General features: G+C 46.3%; 10 protein-coding genes across 12 annotated transcripts; 4 read left to right on the forward strand and 6 right to left on the reverse strand.

Moving 5' to 3' along the window:
- Nucleotides 1-1,420: 1,420 nt before the first annotated feature.
- Nucleotides 1,421-2,664, forward strand: FOXG_16617 (uncharacterized protein; the record flags this gene model as incomplete). The annotated part of the gene is made up of 1 exon (XM_018396644.1): nt 1,421-2,664. One exon carries the CDS (start codon nt 1,421-1,423, stop codon nt 2,513-2,515), a length of 1,095 nt encoding a protein of 364 aa, XP_018257238.1. The 3' UTR covers nt 2,516-2,664.
- A 719-nt stretch (nt 2,665-3,383) lies between these two features.
- FOXG_16618 (uncharacterized protein) lies at nt 3,384-4,523 on the forward strand (the record flags this gene model as incomplete). Its single annotated transcript, XM_018396645.1, has 1 exon — nt 3,384-4,523. One exon carries the CDS (start codon nt 3,384-3,386, stop codon nt 4,521-4,523), a length of 1,140 nt encoding a protein of 379 aa, XP_018257239.1.
- A 3,216-nt stretch (nt 4,524-7,739) lies between these two features.
- Nucleotides 7,740-8,762, forward strand: FOXG_16619 (uncharacterized protein; the record flags this gene model as incomplete). Its single annotated transcript, XM_018396646.1, has 1 exon — nt 7,740-8,762. One exon carries the CDS (start codon nt 7,740-7,742, stop codon nt 8,760-8,762), a length of 1,023 nt encoding a protein of 340 aa, XP_018257240.1.
- A 193-nt stretch (nt 8,763-8,955) lies between these two features.
- FOXG_16620 (uncharacterized protein) lies at nt 8,956-9,504 on the reverse strand (the record flags this gene model as incomplete). The annotated part of the gene is made up of 1 exon (XM_018396647.1): nt 8,956-9,504. One exon carries the CDS (start codon nt 9,502-9,504, stop codon nt 8,956-8,958), a length of 549 nt encoding a protein of 182 aa, XP_018257241.1.
- A 587-nt stretch (nt 9,505-10,091) lies between these two features.
- Nucleotides 10,092-10,445, reverse strand: FOXG_16621 (uncharacterized protein; the record flags this gene model as incomplete). Its single annotated transcript, XM_018396648.1, has 1 exon — nt 10,092-10,445. One exon carries the CDS (start codon nt 10,443-10,445, stop codon nt 10,092-10,094), a length of 354 nt encoding a protein of 117 aa, XP_018257242.1.
- Nucleotides 10,446-11,275: 830 nt separating this feature from the next.
- On the reverse strand, nt 11,276-12,019 carry FOXG_16622 (uncharacterized protein; the record flags this gene model as incomplete). The annotated part of the gene is made up of 1 exon (XM_018396649.1): nt 11,276-12,019. The coding sequence occupies one exon, from the start codon at nt 12,017-12,019 to the stop codon at nt 11,276-11,278; it is 744 nt and encodes a 247-aa protein (XP_018257243.1).
- A 638-nt stretch (nt 12,020-12,657) lies between these two features.
- On the reverse strand, nt 12,658-13,149 carry FOXG_16623 (uncharacterized protein; the record flags this gene model as incomplete). The annotated part of the gene is made up of 1 exon (XM_018396650.1): nt 12,658-13,149. One exon carries the CDS (start codon nt 13,147-13,149, stop codon nt 12,658-12,660), a length of 492 nt encoding a protein of 163 aa, XP_018257244.1.
- Nucleotides 13,150-14,701: 1,552 nt separating this feature from the next.
- FOXG_16624 (uncharacterized protein) lies at nt 14,702-15,169 on the reverse strand (the record flags this gene model as incomplete). Its single annotated transcript, XM_018396651.1, has 1 exon — nt 14,702-15,169. One exon carries the CDS (start codon nt 15,167-15,169, stop codon nt 14,702-14,704), a length of 468 nt encoding a protein of 155 aa, XP_018257245.1.
- A 692-nt stretch (nt 15,170-15,861) lies between these two features.
- FOXG_16625 (uncharacterized protein) lies at nt 15,862-16,287 on the forward strand (the record flags this gene model as incomplete). Its single annotated transcript, XM_018396652.1, has 1 exon — nt 15,862-16,287. One exon carries the CDS (start codon nt 15,862-15,864, stop codon nt 16,285-16,287), a length of 426 nt encoding a protein of 141 aa, XP_018257246.1.
- Nucleotides 16,235-18,023, reverse strand: FOXG_16626 (uncharacterized protein). Of its 3 annotated transcripts, none has more exons than XM_018396654.1 (3): nt 17,741-18,023; nt 17,067-17,650; nt 16,235-17,015 (listed from the first exon to the last, which is right to left on the reverse strand). In XM_018396654.1, the coding sequence occupies exons 2-3, from the start codon at nt 17,077-17,079 to the stop codon at nt 16,525-16,527; spliced, it is 504 nt and encodes a 167-aa protein (XP_018257248.1). In that variant the 5' UTR covers nt 17,080-17,650; nt 17,741-18,023; the 3' UTR covers nt 16,235-16,524. The 3 variants fall into 3 exon arrangements, with proteins under 3 accessions (XP_018257248.1, XP_018257249.1, XP_018257247.1); XM_018396655.1 differs by having other exon boundaries at nt 16,235-16,922; nt 16,971-17,015; nt 17,067-17,972; XM_018396653.1 differs by having other exon boundaries at nt 17,067-18,023.
- Between the last annotated feature and the right edge of the window lie 282 nt (nt 18,024-18,305).

Here is an 18,305-nt window from a genome sequence, read left to right on the forward strand (position 1 = left end):
CTTTACATCACCCACATAGGCTCCTGCAGAAGGAGCAGATCACAGATGGAAGGTCAGAGGCCCCAGCTCTCTGCGCCCATTAGGTGCGCCACCATCCGCCTCCTTGCATCACAGCCTACCATCCTTGTAACATCAACCACCGCAACGCCTCCCGTAGTGTCATATCGGCGGCCAGACTAGTCGCCATTTGGGGCAACTCTAGGTTCATCGAGATCACTCAGAGTAGTGACAGATCACATAAGCGGGAGCCAGGTAGCGTATCTAGTCGCAGAAGCTGAAATGCATTCCGGCGGTACCGGGGAATGATTGGCGCCGCGGGCTATCAGTTAGAGCTTCAGTGCCAGCTCGGCACGGCCCGGTTCAAGCTGAGATATTGATGTCCATCAGGTCAGGGATCGTTGACCATTGCCTTTCTATTGTTCAAGACACGGTGATTTCATCCAGTATTCATCTGCACTGAATCGACCTGCACGTCACCTAAATCGGCAGATCGGCGATGCCCCTCGGATGAAAGTGGCTGAAAAGGGCTGAACTGAAAAACGATGATCTTTACCGACGGACAACTATACAACGACGCCAAAGACGAGAAAATCTATCATCCAATCCATTGGCTCAGCATTTCTAGCTTTCGGCTCAAGCCGTGTCTTGGATCAGTGCAGTTTACGGCATTGATGTGCCACGCATAACTGTTGTTTATATTGCGCAGTAGTGCTGGGTGAAAATGTATTTTTATGAAACTTGGTTGTTCATTATTGAGCTGAGAGTTATTCTCGGGTTTATATCTCTAGATGATTGTATCTAGGACTTTGAACTTTAAATCTAGGACTTTCAGACTAACAGTCTGAATCCTGAAGGGAAGGGGATTCCCGGATTTTCCAACAATAACACCATCGGCTTCCGGGAAGTGAGACAGCCGAGACATATTTCTAGTGTCCTGGTTTTGTCACATTTTTTATGTGACGGTGGACATGATGCCACCGGCTTATCTGTCATGTTTGTGACCAAAGAGTTTATGCCGCTTCCTAAGTCACCATTGGAACATTTCACCAACGAGTCCTGGTCGAGCTTCTTGATCCATGTCTTGAGTGACATAGTTTGTCACTCGTCCGTCTGTTTCTCATCCTTGTGTTTGATTCAGCTGAGAACATGATTCCGCCACATTATCATTACGTAGCTCTCATCCAGCTTGTTTCCAGTATTTTATATGCGAAGTTGATACTGACTGACCCAAGCCATTGCTCACCAAAGACCAACGCGAGATAATAGAGTGACTTGCTTTGTTTACAATCACAGTTTCCGTCGCCGCGGTGTATCAAGCTTTCATCTGACATCAGCAAACCTTTGTTTCCTGCTCACAAGCGCCTAAGCTATGGCCTCCAACGGCTTCCAATGGCCCTTTCGGGTTGGGCTGTTCATTATCATGGCTGCCAATCTCGTCCTTGCTAATGGAAGCCACGATGGCTTGCAGCATATATTTCGCCCTCAAGAGGCTTCTCCTCAGATTATCACGGGCCAGTACAAACCTGCTCAGATCAGCATCCACAATACCAGTGGCCATGCATCATGGAATTGGTCAAGGATCGACTTCGTTGACCAAGACATACCAAAGAAGCTCAATGAGTGTCTGCAAAATGGGGGTTCTGTGACAGATGCTAAATGGGCGAATCGCGGAAGAAGCGTTGTGGCAGTCTTTGCGTATGCAGTCGTCGTCGTCAACCATTGTCCCGACGATCCATCTAAAGACAAGGCTATAACTTTCGGCATGTGTTTGGACCGATCCGGTCTGGGAGGAACTCACGGCATCGAGCCTCTCCCTGATGGGAAACTCGCTATAGCGACGACTTCCTATGAAGCAACAGGAAACATCAAGATCGTCAACGCATCCTCGGGTACCTCAAACCCATATCCAGAGTTCCTCCAAGAGCTTGACGGCCTTCCGGCTGTGCACAGTCTTGTATGGGACCAAGTAACAAAAAGTCTTTGGGCCGTCGGGAATGATCTACCTCCTCAAGGGAAGAGTCCCTCGACAGCTCAGCTGAATCGCTATGAGTATAGAAATGGTTCATTCTCTCGAAAACCTTCTCAAGTCGAGCCCATCGGCCCTCCGAGAATGCTCAACGAGGAATGGGACGATTCATGGTGGGATGGAGCACATGATATTACGCCCGTGCCCAACCAACGACACCTCCTGCTCTCTACAGACCTGGATATTCACCTTTTCAATTTGACTTCAGACTCGTTTCTGCATGGAGATGAAGTATTGCAACAACCATTCATGCAGGGATTCAAGCCAGTTTCCTCTCATGAGAAGCATCTGCCGCGGGCTGATATCAAGTCATTAAGCTTGCACAAGAGCTCCGGTACCCTTTATGTGCAAGCTGATTGGAAAGACTACTTTTCAACTCTAGTCAATCATCTCACATGTGGAGCGCAGGCTCCAAGGGCCATCTACTTCTCGCAATCGGTATACCGTTCTCGTTGGTTTTCCCCCGTGGCTGGATGGTCCGTTGAGTAGCATTTTTACTGGGGTGTACTGAATCTACCGGACTGTTAGCAGTGAGTAAAGAAGTCAGATACTGAATAATAACATGCCCCCTTCTTCGAGAGATCGAATTTTCTGCTGTACCAGTGGATATGCTATTAGTATTTCTAGAATAATTGAGCCATTAAGCTTGAATCTGTGACCCTATGCCCAGCAGCTACCTCATCCCAGCCCTCGGTACTAGTTCAGAAGTTGTCTGGCCAGACACAGTATGGAACCGTGAACCAAACGGACTTTTCGTGGTTCTCCCACAGCAGCCACGCACGTAGCAGAAGGTGAGTGCTGTACAACTGATGTAATTTATTGGTTGGTAACGCCGAGGACAAGTCCGAAAGCCTGTTGAGCTATTGCAACCCCATCCCAAAGACTCACCATGAGTGACATAACAAATGTGGCATTAGGCGGAAGTTAAATTGCTATATACACACTAGATGTATTTGTGTATAGAATTACACGCCCCCGGTTGATATGTCCAATTCACCGCCCCTGTCTCTATCACATTTCAGTCTTGGTGGGGCGTGACGACTACACGCAATGCAAGAGTCCTACATGGCGCACCTATGCGCCAGATGTTGGTGTTGAGGTTCTTGCCGTGTCTGAGGGGAGGCCTCAGATGCAGAATAAGACAGTTATGGCAAGAGAAGATGTCAGCCGCAAATTCCAAGTGCGTCGGCACAGTTTACGCAATGCTCTTACCTACATTTTCATGTAACATATAAAGCCCGTCGAATATCTAGGCAGAAGAAAGGCTTTATCTGCAACATCCTACAGAATTGAGAGATAACCTAGACTCTACAACCAGCATACAATCTAAAAGCAATTCTCTCTTGTTTATTTCGTCATGGCCGATGCATTCGTCGAACAAACCCCGGGTGGTGAGCGAAGCCATGCCTCACATGAGCCACCAAACATATCCCCAAGCAATGGCAGTTCGGACGTTAGTCCCCAAGCTTATGATGCTTATGCTCCACCCACTGGAATAGGCTACACGGCTACGTCTGCACTTCCAGTGCGAATGCAGAATGAGGCGGGCTTCTACAAGTCCTTCATCGTTGAAGATGTCATGAATGGAGTGTATGACAAAGCTTCAAACTCCAACAAGATCAAGAAGCCGAACTGGCCTCGGGGAAACTTCGAATACTTGCACTCACCACGTAGAGATGTCTTGGGTACCTTTGCCAGTACTTCAGTTTTCTACAATGACACTGAAGACACCGGTGGCAACACATACATTGACTCGCCAAGCCCATTTGCTCATAATGATGGGCAGAGTACCTACAAGTGGTACACTGAAACAGACCAGAACGTCTATCTGGCTTTCAACATCAAGTCCCACAAATACATCTTTGTCGACCCAACGCTGCCCATCAGAGCACTCTATTTCCTCCAAATCTTCCAGGACCCCAGCTATCCGGGGTTCAACAGACCTAGCACCGTTCAGTTTCACAAGTTCTCCGCGCAAGGCTTGGCCCTAAGGAACTACTGGGACAATGACCCCATTCATTTGGACATCACCAACAGCCGGGGACTTGGTTACTCTGGAGCAGCTCTCTGCTTGATGGCATCATTGTGCATTCCAGACGATAGAGTCGCCCGCCGCGCCGATGGCACGCATATCTGCTTTGACTCTATCTGGCTACTTCGAGAAGCAGCCTCGCCCAACGCGGAAGACCGCTCCGTTTGTCAGTGGGACTCGGGAGACTTCCACAGAAAGGGCAACGATTGGATGTCGATAAACGAAGGCATTCGCTTCGTCTATGCGCCCCTTGATAAATCTGCATGGTCAACCTTTGCCAAGCAGATTGTCGGAGCAGGATTGGGTCTGATTCCTATAATGGGTCCTCTCCTGGCACTTAACTGGGACATCATGTACTCATACTTGGAAGACCCGGCAGGTTTTGCCGACTATGCCAATATCGGTAAAGATTGGTTAGCTTTTTTGAAGCTACAGGCAGCTGAACTCAAGAAGGCAATCAAGTAGTCAAGGGTGAATGCATCTGGACCGTTGTATGGAGTTCTCCTCGGGAGTTTAAGCGCGGCCGGTCTTGATAAAAGGGTCTTTCTCCGTAGTTTCTCCCATATTTTCGTCTCAAATCCACAAATAGTTCTATTGATAACCTTGTATACTTTACATCTGTGATTCTCTTGAAAATGTCTTTGTCATCATGAGTCTCCATTTCCAATATCCCTTTGCCCAAAACAAACCCGTCCATCACCCCGGGGAGCAGCAGCATCACGTATGAGAAGACAATTTCTTCAGCAGACATGACAGTAGCTGTTGACGCCGTAAATTATCGTCAGAGCGATCTCTCTCCGTGAATCAAGGCCTTCACTCTCCATATATGTCCCTGACAAGGTGCGTCTAGCCCTCTATAAAAGGTCCAGCTGTTCAACTTGCCAACCATACCAAACTCTCAAGCTGCCCAACTTATCAATCTCCGTTATGATAGAAATCTCTTACCGAACATCTACCATGTCAACAGACACTGACATGTGCGACAGCGTATTGGTACAGTATGTAGGCTGCTGCGGCCATGGTATCAGTTCAGGTACAGAATTCATAACATGTGCTTTTCAACGCACTGAGTATTGTCATGTGAATTATCTTGAGGATAATCGCAATGGCTTCATAGAGTGCAATCTATGCTTCACTGAGAGGGAGAGGAAAGAGGAGGATGAGAGGAAGATGAACGCCATGGAGTTTTAATGCTGCGATCTTGATCAGGTGACTGAGAAAGCGGTATCATCAATAGATAGAGAGGTCGATCACGGCCTTATATAATATACAAATCCTGATGCAGTGACTCATGGACAGGTCGTCCATTCTAAGTTGCCTGAAGCGATACAGGTATCAGCGGTCGGTGAATCGAATCTCGTCTGCAGGTGATCATTGTAGTGGTAAACTATTTCATTCTCTTACTTTCAGACACATGACTTCGATGTGGCACACCTACAAAAGCCGAAAAGTATTTAAGCCAAGCCTTCAGCATTCTCCCAACGTCTCCCTCCAGTATTCCATATCGTATTCTTGTATAAATACATTTACGCTCAACTATTTCCTCAAACATCATATCAAAAATAGCAAAGCTTCTTGCTCCATTGAGCTAACCATGTGCACGACTACATTTATAAGATACTGGGGTTATTGTGGTCATTTGATAAGTACAGAGACTGTTGATAAGCTTTGCGACGCAGACAAATGCATTAGAGACTTTGATTTGAAAGACACACTTCTCTATAAAGAATGTGGCTCTTGTGAAAAGGGAGGAGGAGAAGTTGAAAGCGTTGCTTGAGTCATGATGGAATACGATGGCCTAGATTCGGAGAGGTTTAGGATGTCTCTTGACTCTTAACGACAGTAAGCTACCCGAATGATCATCGTTTAACTTTCATCCCCTGTATTTATTACTGTGAATCCATGCGAATGATAACATCGCTGTAGAACTATATAAATCAGGCCTTGGGCCGTCCCTGTACTGATATTCAAACAATTAAAACTTCTAACTTACGAAAACCACATTAAAAGAACCAGTTAAAAATATAACTCTGCAGCAAATATGTGCAGAACAATACATACCTCGTCTTTGTGCCGGGTATGCTCCCACCGGATCGGCTTCAAGATAGACGGGAAGCCATGCCAGAACCCAGGAAATATGGAAAAAGGATGTACAGCCGAGTTTGAGGAGAAGACCGATTATCTATGTGTTGACTTTTGCTACAAGTGCCAGGAGAAGAAGAAGACAAGCAAGAAATGAGGGTTATGGCGGATTGCTGCACGGAGGCGGGTGTTGATCACTCTATCAATTTGATGAATAGAACTTTCTAATAAATATAATCGAGTGACATTCAGAGTTGGAGAGTCATTGAGTGTCCCTCCGTAGCTTTAATGTCGAGTAGGTATTGGTTAAATCCGAGCATACTCACACCCCAACAAGCAATATATGAACCCAGCCTACTGTTTGCTTTCTGGCATGCCGTACTTCAGACATATTCCATCAAATAATTCATCATACAGAACAAACAATAAACAATAAATTGTCTCCTTCCGTTGAGCCTACAGTCGCCAATATGTGCAAGACAATAAGCATCCGATGTCAATGCCAAGATTGCTGGACCCTCGGCCACGACGATACGGCTGTGACGCCGTGCGGGACGCCAAAGGATAGGATGAAATGCTATCCGAGGTTACAGTCGTAAATAATTACTTTTCTCTTCTATGGTGTTCGGTTTGCGTGGAGAGAAAAGGAAGCAGAGGAAGTGACTTAAATCACTACAGCAACTAGAGTTAATCACTATTGCTTTATTAACAAACGAGAAAGGTTCTCTTTTCAGTGTCTCCTAGACTCACTAGTGAATAAGTATGTAATTTCTCTTCAGTATAACTATTGTGAACAGCTCAAATCAGGGGCCGTCGTCTCCGTGTGGGCATAGATATGGCATTGCTTCCCTCGTAACTTTCTCGAAAGGAAAATAACCGGACAGATCCTGTACGCTCAAGAAGTCGAGACAGGTACACAATCCGCCAACATGTGCAGCACCACGTTTGTGAGATACTACCGCAACGACAAAAAATGTGACTACTTGATCAGATACAAGCAGAACGAAACGCCGTGTGATGAGAAGAAAAAGTCTCCGCGGGCCAAATGTAAGATCGAGATTGATTCGAGAGATCAGTACATGCATTCGAGGGAATGCCCCAAATGCATTGAAGCGATGAAGAAGAAAGCGAAGGGGGATGTTTCGTGACAGCTGATCCATCCAGCATTGGAGGGGTCAACGAGGATAGTGAGACTTGATAAGAGCGAAGGATTGATCAAGTTAGCGGTTTTGGGAATAGCTTCGAATCAATCGGACGCCCAACTCTAGCCACTTGATTAGTTTTCCTGTCCCGTCGTACTTTACGACAAACAGAAATTGATGATGATGAATGTGGCATGAGCCCTGTTCTCCTTGCCGATCATTTGATTCCCATGCTTATTGAAAGGTCTATTCTGGTGCATTGATGCCGCCACGTACTTGATGAGAAAAAACACGTAAGCTCCATATACAGAAACCTACCCGATCCTCCATTGATCATCGGAAGTCGGTGATCCAAATCTCACGTCAGTCACTCTCATTCCTTTAGCACTTTGAAGAATTAATTCCTCCCTCTGTTCATTCCAAGTATTCCAACTGTCTCAATACTAAGTCAGTCAATATGTTGCTTCAAAACCTAGCAACAGAGGTCATCGAACTGATCGTACAGAATCTTCCAGTGCGCTCAGACCTCAACGCCTTCTGCCAAACCAACAAACGGTTTTACCTCATTGCCAATGACCTTGTGTATCATGAGGATGCGCACTGGAGGTGCAGAGCCCTCCAGTGGGGTTCTGAAGAGGGCCTCGTTTCAGTGGTAGAGAGATCTTTGGATCAAGGTGCTGATGTCAACTACATCATCAACGACGAAGACGAGACTGCCTTGTTTCCAGCTATAAGGAAACAGTACTGGAATGTTGTGGATCTGCTGTTGGCGAGAGGTGCTGATGTTCACCGCAGGAACAAGGTTGGGGATAATCTTGTGTACTTTGCGGTGACGACTGGCAGTTATGATCTAGTGAATCTCATGCTGTATCAAGGTGTTGATCCAAATTCTCACGTCGATGGCGATGTTCCTCCTTTATTGCTGGCAGTGCGAAGAGGATATCTCGATATCGTGAGATTGCTCTTTGATAGCGGGGCATATATCGATGATAGCGACGACTGGGGTGAAACGCCTCTGCATATCGCCGTAGGTGCGCCTCAGCATGACATCCTAAGCTTCTTCATCGAAAAGGACGTTTTTCGCCAAGACAAGACTGGGGCTCGTGGAGCTGATGCACTCGAGATGGCTGTCATACGAGGAGACATGTCAACTTTGGCATTGCTTCTTGAGGGCGGCGCTGACCCGCTTGTTCGAAGGTGGACGAGACATCATGCGATTATCACGGCGGCACTAGCTCGGGAAGATGATATGGCGATCTTGATGACAGAACGGTTGGTAGGAGAACCCGGTTTCATTAATGAGCATGGCAAGGAACTCCTCTGGTATGCCGTCAAAGGAAGATGTCAACGGTATACTCGATTCCTGTTGGACAAAGGGCTTGATCCAGAAACAGATCTATGGAGGGAAGTCGATGGCAGTATGGTAGGAGGTTCATCTCTGATAGTTGAGATGCTGGGCGCTGGAGTACTGATAGCATGAGATGGGATTGTCAGATGACAGGAAAGGGTTCCATCTCAAGGAAACAGATACTGAGTATGATTGGCACCTTCTTTATCCAAATTGCTCTCCTTGACAATCACAAAGAGATACACTGGCTTTCTATCTCAAAGGTCTTTTGTTTTATAATCAGTAATAACCCAGCTGCTGCTTCGACCTAGTTCCATGATTGATCTCAAGATCGCTTGTTCTTGATACTTTCATGAAGCCTATTAAGCCATTCCTTGAGCTCTTTTTCTTCTTGGTGTAACTCCTTCTTCTTCTTGTCAAGCTTTTCCAGTTTCTCTTGGACATCTTTGAGATCAGCGAAACCTTTGTTCCACATGCCTTCCAACCTTCGCAGTGTATATGAATCAAACAAGTCAATACGGGAGCTTTTTGGTTCAGATTTCTTATGGCTGTCTTCTTTTTGGGAGTCTTTCTTCCGTGACTCTTTTTTGTGAGAGTGCTTTTTGCTAGGATCCCTCTTGTGGGACTCTTTCTTGCGTGAATGTTTCTCGTGCAAGTCCTCCTTGAATCTAACCCTCTTCTTTGTTCCATCATTCTTCGGTTCATCCTCTTCAGAGCCATCTTCCTGGCTTTGCTCCTCCTCAGATTCAGAATGGCCCTCCTCAGGTTCGCCCTTGGTGAGAAGCTTGGGAATATTCTGAGCGACATTCTCGGGTACTTCTTCAGCAGCTCCCTTCTTAATTGTATTGCTCCCTGAAGCGTTGTTGTCTTCCATGATTTCGTTAGCCCTGTAGATAGTTACAGAGGTAGGAGCAGGTTTCGTTGAAGGTGTCGGGTTCCTTGTTGTACGGCTAGAATATGAGATCTAATATACAGGTTTGAGTGATCAGAGGAGCTTCCCCTTCATATACTCGCTCGCTCCCTAGCTTCCGTAAGATTCACGACTTGCCAAGTCCAGCACTTGTTCATTACCAATCTTTTCTCAACCAAGGTTCTTCAGAGACGACCGACTACCGTGCAGTCAATCAGCTCTTTACACTTTCTTTCTCTTAGAGCTTTCAGAAGACCCCAATTTTCAAATTCTGGTTCTTCTCCTTTCTCACTACGGCTCTCAGAATGTATCGTTGCTGATTCAAATCACTTCACAGGCGAAGTATAGGCAGCATCTCGACGGTCGGAACGCCAATACCTTATATATGTATTGTGCTATTGCGATGGGCGTTCACTCTTATCAGTACGATATGCATCCTTTCGCTTTGGATGCATAATCGTCAGCGATCCCACTCGCAAGTGCCAACATTTCTCCGTTGAGGCTACAAGTTTCAAAATCTATTGTTCTACCGATCGTAACATCCTGGGTATTTATCTCCTCTGTAGCTTGGCCATCGACTCCCGGTGCCTCTTCTTAGTTTCCTTGAGATTCTTCTGCTCACGATCTCGATTTTCCTTCTCCATATCCAGGTTCCTCAGCTCCATTCGAAGTTCTCTTATATCCTCTTTGATCTCCGATTCATCAACCTTTCTGCGACTTTTCTCTAGCCCCCTCTCAACCTGCTCCAACTTCTTAATCTCTTTCTCGGCATATTCTCCATCTAGCTCCAATTTTGCCCTTTCAAATTCGACTTTATGGAGTTGCTTCTTGGTTTCCTTAACAGCCTTGCCGTGTATCTTGAACGCGTAAATGTCTAATAAATGGGGGTAGTTTTTGTTTGGCATTGTTTTCGAAGACGAAGGATAGTGGTTGTGAGGTGAGTGACTGCCAGAGTATACTGGTTGAACTAGTAGAATAATGATGATTTAGATCTCTTGTGTTATAACGGCTGGATCTTTTTATAGGAGCGTAAGAACTGGTGCGCAACTGCAATGCATCGGGGCAGCCTTGTTCAGATATAATCTTCCATGGCCTTCTCTGGGGCCTATGTTCACTGCGGCTTTCCTCGCAAATCGTGGGTGGATCATAGACATCCTACTCCTCCGAGAACCCAAACTTCATCACTCTCGACCACCTTCCTGCACTTGACTGTAGATAGTCACTGTGAACTCCACCAGTGACGGGTCCTTTGTCTTGTTCAGAGCCAAAACCCACAGCGATTCACGCCAAACTTGGTTAATCACCCCATTCGCAGCTCACCACTAGCGGTCATTATCCTCTCAGCCCGACTTTATCTGTTTGTTCTTTTTTGGCTTCATTTGACTTGGTATTTTGTGATGGGTGCTAACTCAGGGTCGAGGCTCTTGCCTGTGAGTTGAAGAGGCTTTCGCGCCTCAGTTCACCGAGACCTTCATGATACTAGGCTTCTTCATTTCAAGCTCTGTGCAAGAACTATAAGGATGCTTTGGCTCAGATAACGTTCTCCCCATGGATGCATTTAATGACTCGCTCGGCTAATGTTTATTAGTGGAAATACCGTTGTAACAATGGTCCAGAAACATGTCTTCTCACCTTTTTACCTAAGAAGCTCTGTTCAACTTCTTAAACGGTTTTGGTTCTCTTAAACGATAACAACATAACTATTCCCTCGTCCAGAGCGCCTAGCATTCTACCTTCAATTTCCTTTCCTCTTTGTTTGAAGCGGATTTCTCATATAAGGAGTTCTGTCAACCAAGTGGCCTATGGTGGCAAAGAAAGAGGTTCGTCCATACACGGCTGTAGCATCTATCTTCTTTTTCTTGTGAGACTCCTCCATCTTTGATGACTTGTGTGAGCCTCTTCCATGGGAGTCCTTCCTGTGAGGGTCCGACCTGCGTGATTCTAGTTTGTGTGAATCCTTTCGGTCAGAGCTTGACCTATGAGAGTCTTTTTTGTGAGACTCTGATCTGTGAGTTTCAGTTTTGCGCGAGTCTGTTCTATGAGATTCCCTTCTGTGAGACTCTCCTCCGTGAGTGTCTCCCCTGTCAGATCCCTTTCTCCGGGGCTCTTTCCCCCGTGAGCATCTACTGGGTGAGTTCTCCTCAATGTGAACCCTACTACCAGTTTGTCTAACTGGTTCATCTACCAAGGGTACGTTGTTGCCATATACTTGCTCTTGAGAAACGCTCTCCCGAGATGTGCCCTTGTCAGGTCTAGGTTGATCGTGCACCTGCACATTCTCCGGCACGTCCTGGGGTATGATTTGAGGTGTATCTCTGGCCGTAACCTCTGGTGGGACGTCGTTTGGCTCATCCTGAGGTTCAGTCTTGTGTTCATATACCACCATACCCGTAGGTGCATTCGCATTCAGGCTCTGCGTCATATCTTCTGGTGCGACCCTGTTGGCCAGATCGTTTTCTGGGAGGTTGTCTTCCGGCATGGTGGTATATGGAAGAGGGGAATAGTGGAACAATAGGAATTCCTATGCAACAGTTGGGTCGTCTTATTCTTTGTTCGTATGGTGGTTGATGAAGAACGACAAGAGTGCAGAGCAATGTGGCCTTGATATAAGACTGCACCAATCCATGTCACGATTTGATTCAGTACATGTACCACCCGATGCGCGATGAATCATGTACATTCTTGTGTCGTTTGTAACTGATCACAGTCATACTTTTCTGTTTCACTGAGCATATTTCTGTCGTATCAGTGCCGAATGCTTCAGCTCTTGTGGCCTTTTCAGAGCCAAAGATAGTGCTGTCGCTGAGGACTCAGCTGATGTCCTATTCACATTGTTCGTCCTCGCCTACCAGATCTTACCAAACCGCCCACAGATACTTCAGTCGATGTTCAATATGCTTCTGTTTTCCTTATCTGTGGTTTCATATGATATAGCTATACTCCTGTGAAGTTATTGCAGGATTTAGGCGATATTGTCTCAACCATGTTCGCCTTGGCCCCAAGTCGCTTCACACTGCTTTATTAACAGAGCCTTTGGTGTGAAGTCTCTTCCTGACTGCAATGAATCGTGTCTCTCTTTGAAGTGCACCGGTCTGAATCTAAGCCCACCTAAGCTGCTTACCTCACTGGACGATATCTACTCTTCTTCCAGTCCTCATACTTCCGCCTCTCTTCCTCCCTCATCCAGGCCTCATACTCCATTCTCCGACGACGCTCCTTCTCAAGATCTTCTTTCCAATCTTCCCAAGCCATCTTGTTCATTATAAGCTCTTCCCTTTCGTCCTCCAGCTTGTTTAGCAACTCTCCGCTATCGGAACTCTTGGTTTTACCACTTTCCAACCTTCTCCTCCCACTCTTCAACGCCTTGTGTGATGCTCCTTCTCTTTTTGATTTCTTGATGACAAGTTTGAGTTTCTTGTTTTCTTTGTCTAGATTTTCCTTCGTACCACAGAGAATATCTATCTCCTTCTCAACTTCAATAATGGTCTTTTGTATATCTTCGATGTTCTTCCTTGCGAGGTCGAGATTCCTTTCCAGGTTGCCGCTTCGTTGTTCATACTCATCGCGAGACGGGGCCTCCTCCACTATGGTTATTGCTCGGTCGGACATGTTGAATCGAGACTTATGTAAGATGTTTGAGCAGGAGTATCCTGTGTTGTCGGTGGCTTGTTGTATTCGGTTGAATAACTATGAGTTTACTGCCACTTAGTGGAACCAGCCTCGCAACTTTATACCGAGGCCATTCACCACACAACGGGGAATCACAATGGCTCTTGTTCATGTGTACTGACCATTGTTCATCCTTGCTGCTTAGAGGTGGTGATGAACAGTCCTTGTGTGGACATTCTATCACGAGCAGCTGGGGTTTGTGTGCACTGAACATTCGGCTCAACCACGAATCCACTACAATGCCCGAATCGAGATTTAACACCTGGTAGTTCCAATATTTCATGTCAATCATTTCAAGTCAACCGCACACGTACTGGTAAAAGTCGTGTTCTATTCTTCTGTTTTTTTCCTTTGCCGCCTCGTGTCCTATCTTCTGAGAGGTGTAAGAAAAGGTAGCAGTGGCAAAATAGCCATTCAATCCCAAGATCAATATAAGATCGTATGGAAATTTCACTGAAGTTGCGATTTAAATCACTAGAGAAGAACCAAGTAATCCTTTATATCCGGTCCTCTTCCAAGTCCCTTTACAGGCACCGGGCGAGACTATCCCTCTTCTTGGCAATAGACTTCTTCTCGCGCTTCGTTTGCTTTAAGGCACGCTTAATCTCCTTCAAATCATGAAATCTGCTACGCAGCGTTCTTTTGGCATCATCTATGTCCCTCCGCTTTCGCCGTGTCTTACGTTTCAGTCGCTTTACCTCATCTTCCGCTCTTCTCACTCTCTCCTCCGGTATATCTCATCGATCTCCGCACGTATGCCATTCAACCTCTCATTCAGCCTATTAATGCGTGTTTATGTTTCCCATCTTGCCTTTCTAGATCGGGACCGGTGATGGTGATACGTGGATCGCGAGACATGTGATTCCTTTCAGCGGCGACTCCAGAACATGGACTGTGTAGTTATCCAGCGAGTGTAGAGACCGGTAGTTGTCGTCTGTTTGGATCTGTCTTGGCTTGAGGACCGACTCAGAAATCATGGGATGGCTGGGGTCTTTTATGGTCCTCTGGATCTGAGACCAAGAAGGAATGGATGATGGTCACTCATAGCCAGCGCAGTGAAGAAGTCTCCAAGGCGTGTTCGTCACTGGCACTGCCTTTATCGCAGTCCGTTCACTAGATTCTGTAGAAAACTAAGTGGTGATTAGCAGCTATCTGCCACTGGTCCTAACTGCAAATGACAGCAGGTTCATCACAAAGTCGTAAACCAAGGTCTATTAGTTACAAACGTTTGCTGTAGTCATCTTAAGAATTGCAATGGGTTCGCTAGTAACTATCCTGCTTTGTTCATGAATTTCCATTTCGTATTCCGTCTCCGGTTTCTTGTCTCAGGCACTTAAGAAAAGGCAGCAGTCACTACATTGCCATTTAATCACGAGATCAAATAAAGAATCGTTTCAAAACCCAATCAGTTTATAATTTGGATCTATCAGGTATAGAGCTAAACAATCCCAATTTCTGTCTTCCCCTCTAGCCAGCGTCTCTCCCAGATCCCTCACCTGCCCTGCTGGAAACGCCACCTCTGTACGACTATGTCCTCTTCCTCTTGCCTAGTTTGTTCCACCATAAGTATAGTCCGTTCCATGGTGTCAACCATCTTTCTCAACTCCTCTTTAGCCTTCTCTATCGTCTTCTTTGATCGTCTGTCGTGTTTCAAGCGGTCTATTCTCTGGTTCATTTCCTTCACCTCTTCCACCTCCTTGGCTTTCTGGATATATATCTTCTCTAACTCCAGACGTACGCGTGCCAGTTCTTCATTGAACCTGTCGTTTCCTATTTCTCTCGGACCCCTTTCCCCACTGGCTCCGGGCTGGGGTTGGTTATCCATGGGCCGTGGTTCATTGGATCGTGGATCCATGGTTCTTGGACCACTGGGTCGTGGTTCCATGGGTCGTGGGCCATTAGGTCGTGAGTCACGGGATCGAGGGTCATTGGATTCCCTACGGTGGCGATGCGACGACATGGTCTGTGGACGTATTTGGTGATTGTAGAGATGAGCGGATTTGTGTCTTTGGTAATGTGTCTGTGTTTGACAGCCGACTGAGAAAGCTTGGGGTGCCTCGGGTGTTTTATGGGCTTCAGTTGCAACGCAGAGGGCTTCGATCACTCAGAGCAAGCGCAGTGATGAAGTCCTGTGAGGCGTACTCATCACCATCACTTTCTCTATCGTGGCTTGTTCACAGATACTTGTCCTCATGTGCAAACAATCACTTCTGTGCCTAAGACTTCTGTCGTCTGTCACTGCGCTGTCGACTAGCAGGATGCGCTGACATATCCTCCCTTGATTCGGGGCCTGGCAGGATCTCGGCTCGGCTACTCTGTGCTCTGGTTCAAAGCAACGACGATAGCATCAACAATGATACTGCTTCAGGGCATACGGCCTGCCGCTGTCCTCGGTGATGTTGCACGAATTTATATGTCCGTGACAGGCTTGCGACAAAGGGAACCATGATACACAGTATTTGACATAAGTGAGTAAGTATGCATCTCGGCGCTGGCATGCATACCTGATTTTCCAGACCATACCGGTTCCAAGTTCTTTGACAGATAAAAGCCCCAATCAGATCTAACAATCCAAACACCTCTCTAACAAAGGCACCTCGCCAAACGCGTAGCAACTGCCTTCGTCAACGCTCTTCAATACATTAACATCCCATGTCTTCAAACCGCCACCAAGGCCAATCCAAATCCGCACGACACGGGGCAAACCCAACCCAGCCACAAACAACCAGAATTGACTCCGCAATGTTAGTAAGGCTAATCAGTCTCGATAAAATGTTCTTGCATCAGTGTGCAACGGCGGAGTCGCTATTGTCGCGACAAAAGGTTGTGGTGGATAGACTCCAGTCGTTGGTAGCCGAAGCGCGAGAGGGGCCAAGTAATCGACAATCAGACCGAGATATAGTGGATATTGTCGGGGAATATTGCCAGGACTTGAAAAAGTTCGAGGGCTGTTTGAAATCAATGCGTGAATTGTCGGGTGAAGTAGAAGACATTGCAAGAGAGCAAGAAAATGTATTGGTGAAGATCGCGAAGGAACAGATTCGTCAGCAAGAGGGAAAGGCAATCGAGGATAACTGAGATGTGGACTTGGGAATTTAAGAGCGCTATTGCTTGGCTCTTGAGATGATATTAATATACTGAACTTTTGCTTGCGCGAGGCTGTGAAAACAAAAGAAAGAACACGCTATGGGTATGATGTAGCCAACATGATAAATACCAAAACGCCTGCTCAAAAAAACAATGCTGGGTATCCTGGCGCCACCAATCAGAAAAAAAATCACTTTTTTTGCCTCTTCATGCCCAACGCCGTGCAAGCTATTCCACTGCGCGAGTCTTCCACGCAAGGACAGCTTTAGGCGCGATCGACCAGACCTTCTTCTTGGGCTCCAGATTCGTATCCTCCTCCGCATTATAGCCAACCCACTGCACGCGATACTTGTTCTTCTCTTCCGCTATTATTCTGAGTATTTTGTACATCTGGAATTTCGTCGCTTCACAGCGCCCACCGATGCTGCGCCAGTAGTTGAGGACGATGTCTTGGTAGTATTTCTGAAGATCGATTTCTTCCGCCCAGCCACGAGACCAGGTGTCGGTTGGGCTGAACTTGAATTTTATCCGGAAAGAGACGTCGCTTGTTTTCTTGTTCTGGATATGAGATTCTATTTGGATGTCGTAGGCGCCGATGAAAATCAAATCGTCGTAGTCTTCCGCGACTTTGGTTTGTGAGCGAAAGTTGACACGTTGAAGTGGAGTCAACATACATTCTTCCTCAGGCGTAGCCATGAGAGAAAGATATGGTTCGAGCACTAGGAATGTAAGTAAAACGGCTTATAAATCAGTCTGAGGGGCGATCTCACCTTTTTTAGACATTACTATTGAGATCGCTGTGTCGCGATGAAAGTTGCGGCAGAATCGGATGAAAAGTTTGCTATCCAAGTAGTGTCGCCAAAAGTAGTTGATTTGAGTTGAGTTGAGAGATAGGTATAACGAGAGGAAGGGGATTAGATATTAGTATAGCCGAGCTGTAGAATCGCGCTATTGGGTAATGACAGAAATGAACAAAGAAGTGTGATGCAGGCGCAGAGTTCTGCCTGTCTGATGAGGTGTCAACAAAGGCGCTTCCGCTGTGTGACTAACCCCGGTCAGAGGCGTTTGGCGGCAGTTTCGGTCACTCTCACATCACTACTCAACATGAATTTGAACTCATGACAACGAACGTGAAGTGAATTTACTTTCCTGGAGAGAAAATGGAGGTAATGGTGAATGCGGGAAATTGGGCAAACATTGTAGTCGTCATTTCGATATTTTCGTTTGGTGTAACGTTGTGAGACAGGCCCTAGCTGTGGTGACCAATCATCCGCACGGGAAATTATTGAGGTTCCGGAGTGTGAGGATGGCTGAATTTGAGTCACAGGTTGGGCGGCGTTTACTGAAGTGGCGTCTGATATGTCAGAATTTAGATAGGAGAAGGAGGAAGTGCCAAGTTGTCGGGTGTTCTAGAAGAGAAAGATAGGATCTTTATTTCATTCACCACTTATCTTATTCTGACATATTCGTTTCTCCGTCGCCTTGTCTTATATCTCAAAGAAAAGCTCAAGGCGACGATCTGAGTTTGCTGGCTGGAAACCTATCGACTTTGTATTGGTTTTTGAGGAAACGAGCTGGTGGCACAATCACGGTTTTGTTTTCTCGTAATAAGGTTATTTAATTTATGCCTGATGAAAAATACGAGAGAGGCTTGCTGCAGGAAGAGCGAGCGCCAGTTCCTGGTGAGTTGGATGTCAGCCTGGAACGCGCTTGTCGTTACGTCGCGTCGCGCTATAAGCATCTCGCCATACGAGCAGTCACTCCTTGCTATGCCTGAGGCAGATGCTCACTTTCGCTTTGATAATGACATCATGACTAATCTCCGTTGTTTTCAGTGGAGTTTACATTGCTGCCTGCGCAAACCAAAGCATTTCGAAATCTAAACCCGACAAGGGTTGAGATGAAGATTTTGTTTTCAATCTTGGTGTTGCGACATTTAGATGACCTCGTATATCCAGCCAGCAAACCACTCTTTTTATCAATAACAAGAGAAACATTTAATATATTAA

Source organism: Fusarium oxysporum, chromosome 11 (genome assembly GCF_000149955.1).
Source record: "Fusarium oxysporum f. sp. lycopersici 4287 chromosome 11, whole genome shotgun sequence".
Lineage (NCBI taxonomy): Eukaryota > Fungi > Ascomycota > Sordariomycetes > Hypocreales > Nectriaceae > Fusarium > Fusarium oxysporum.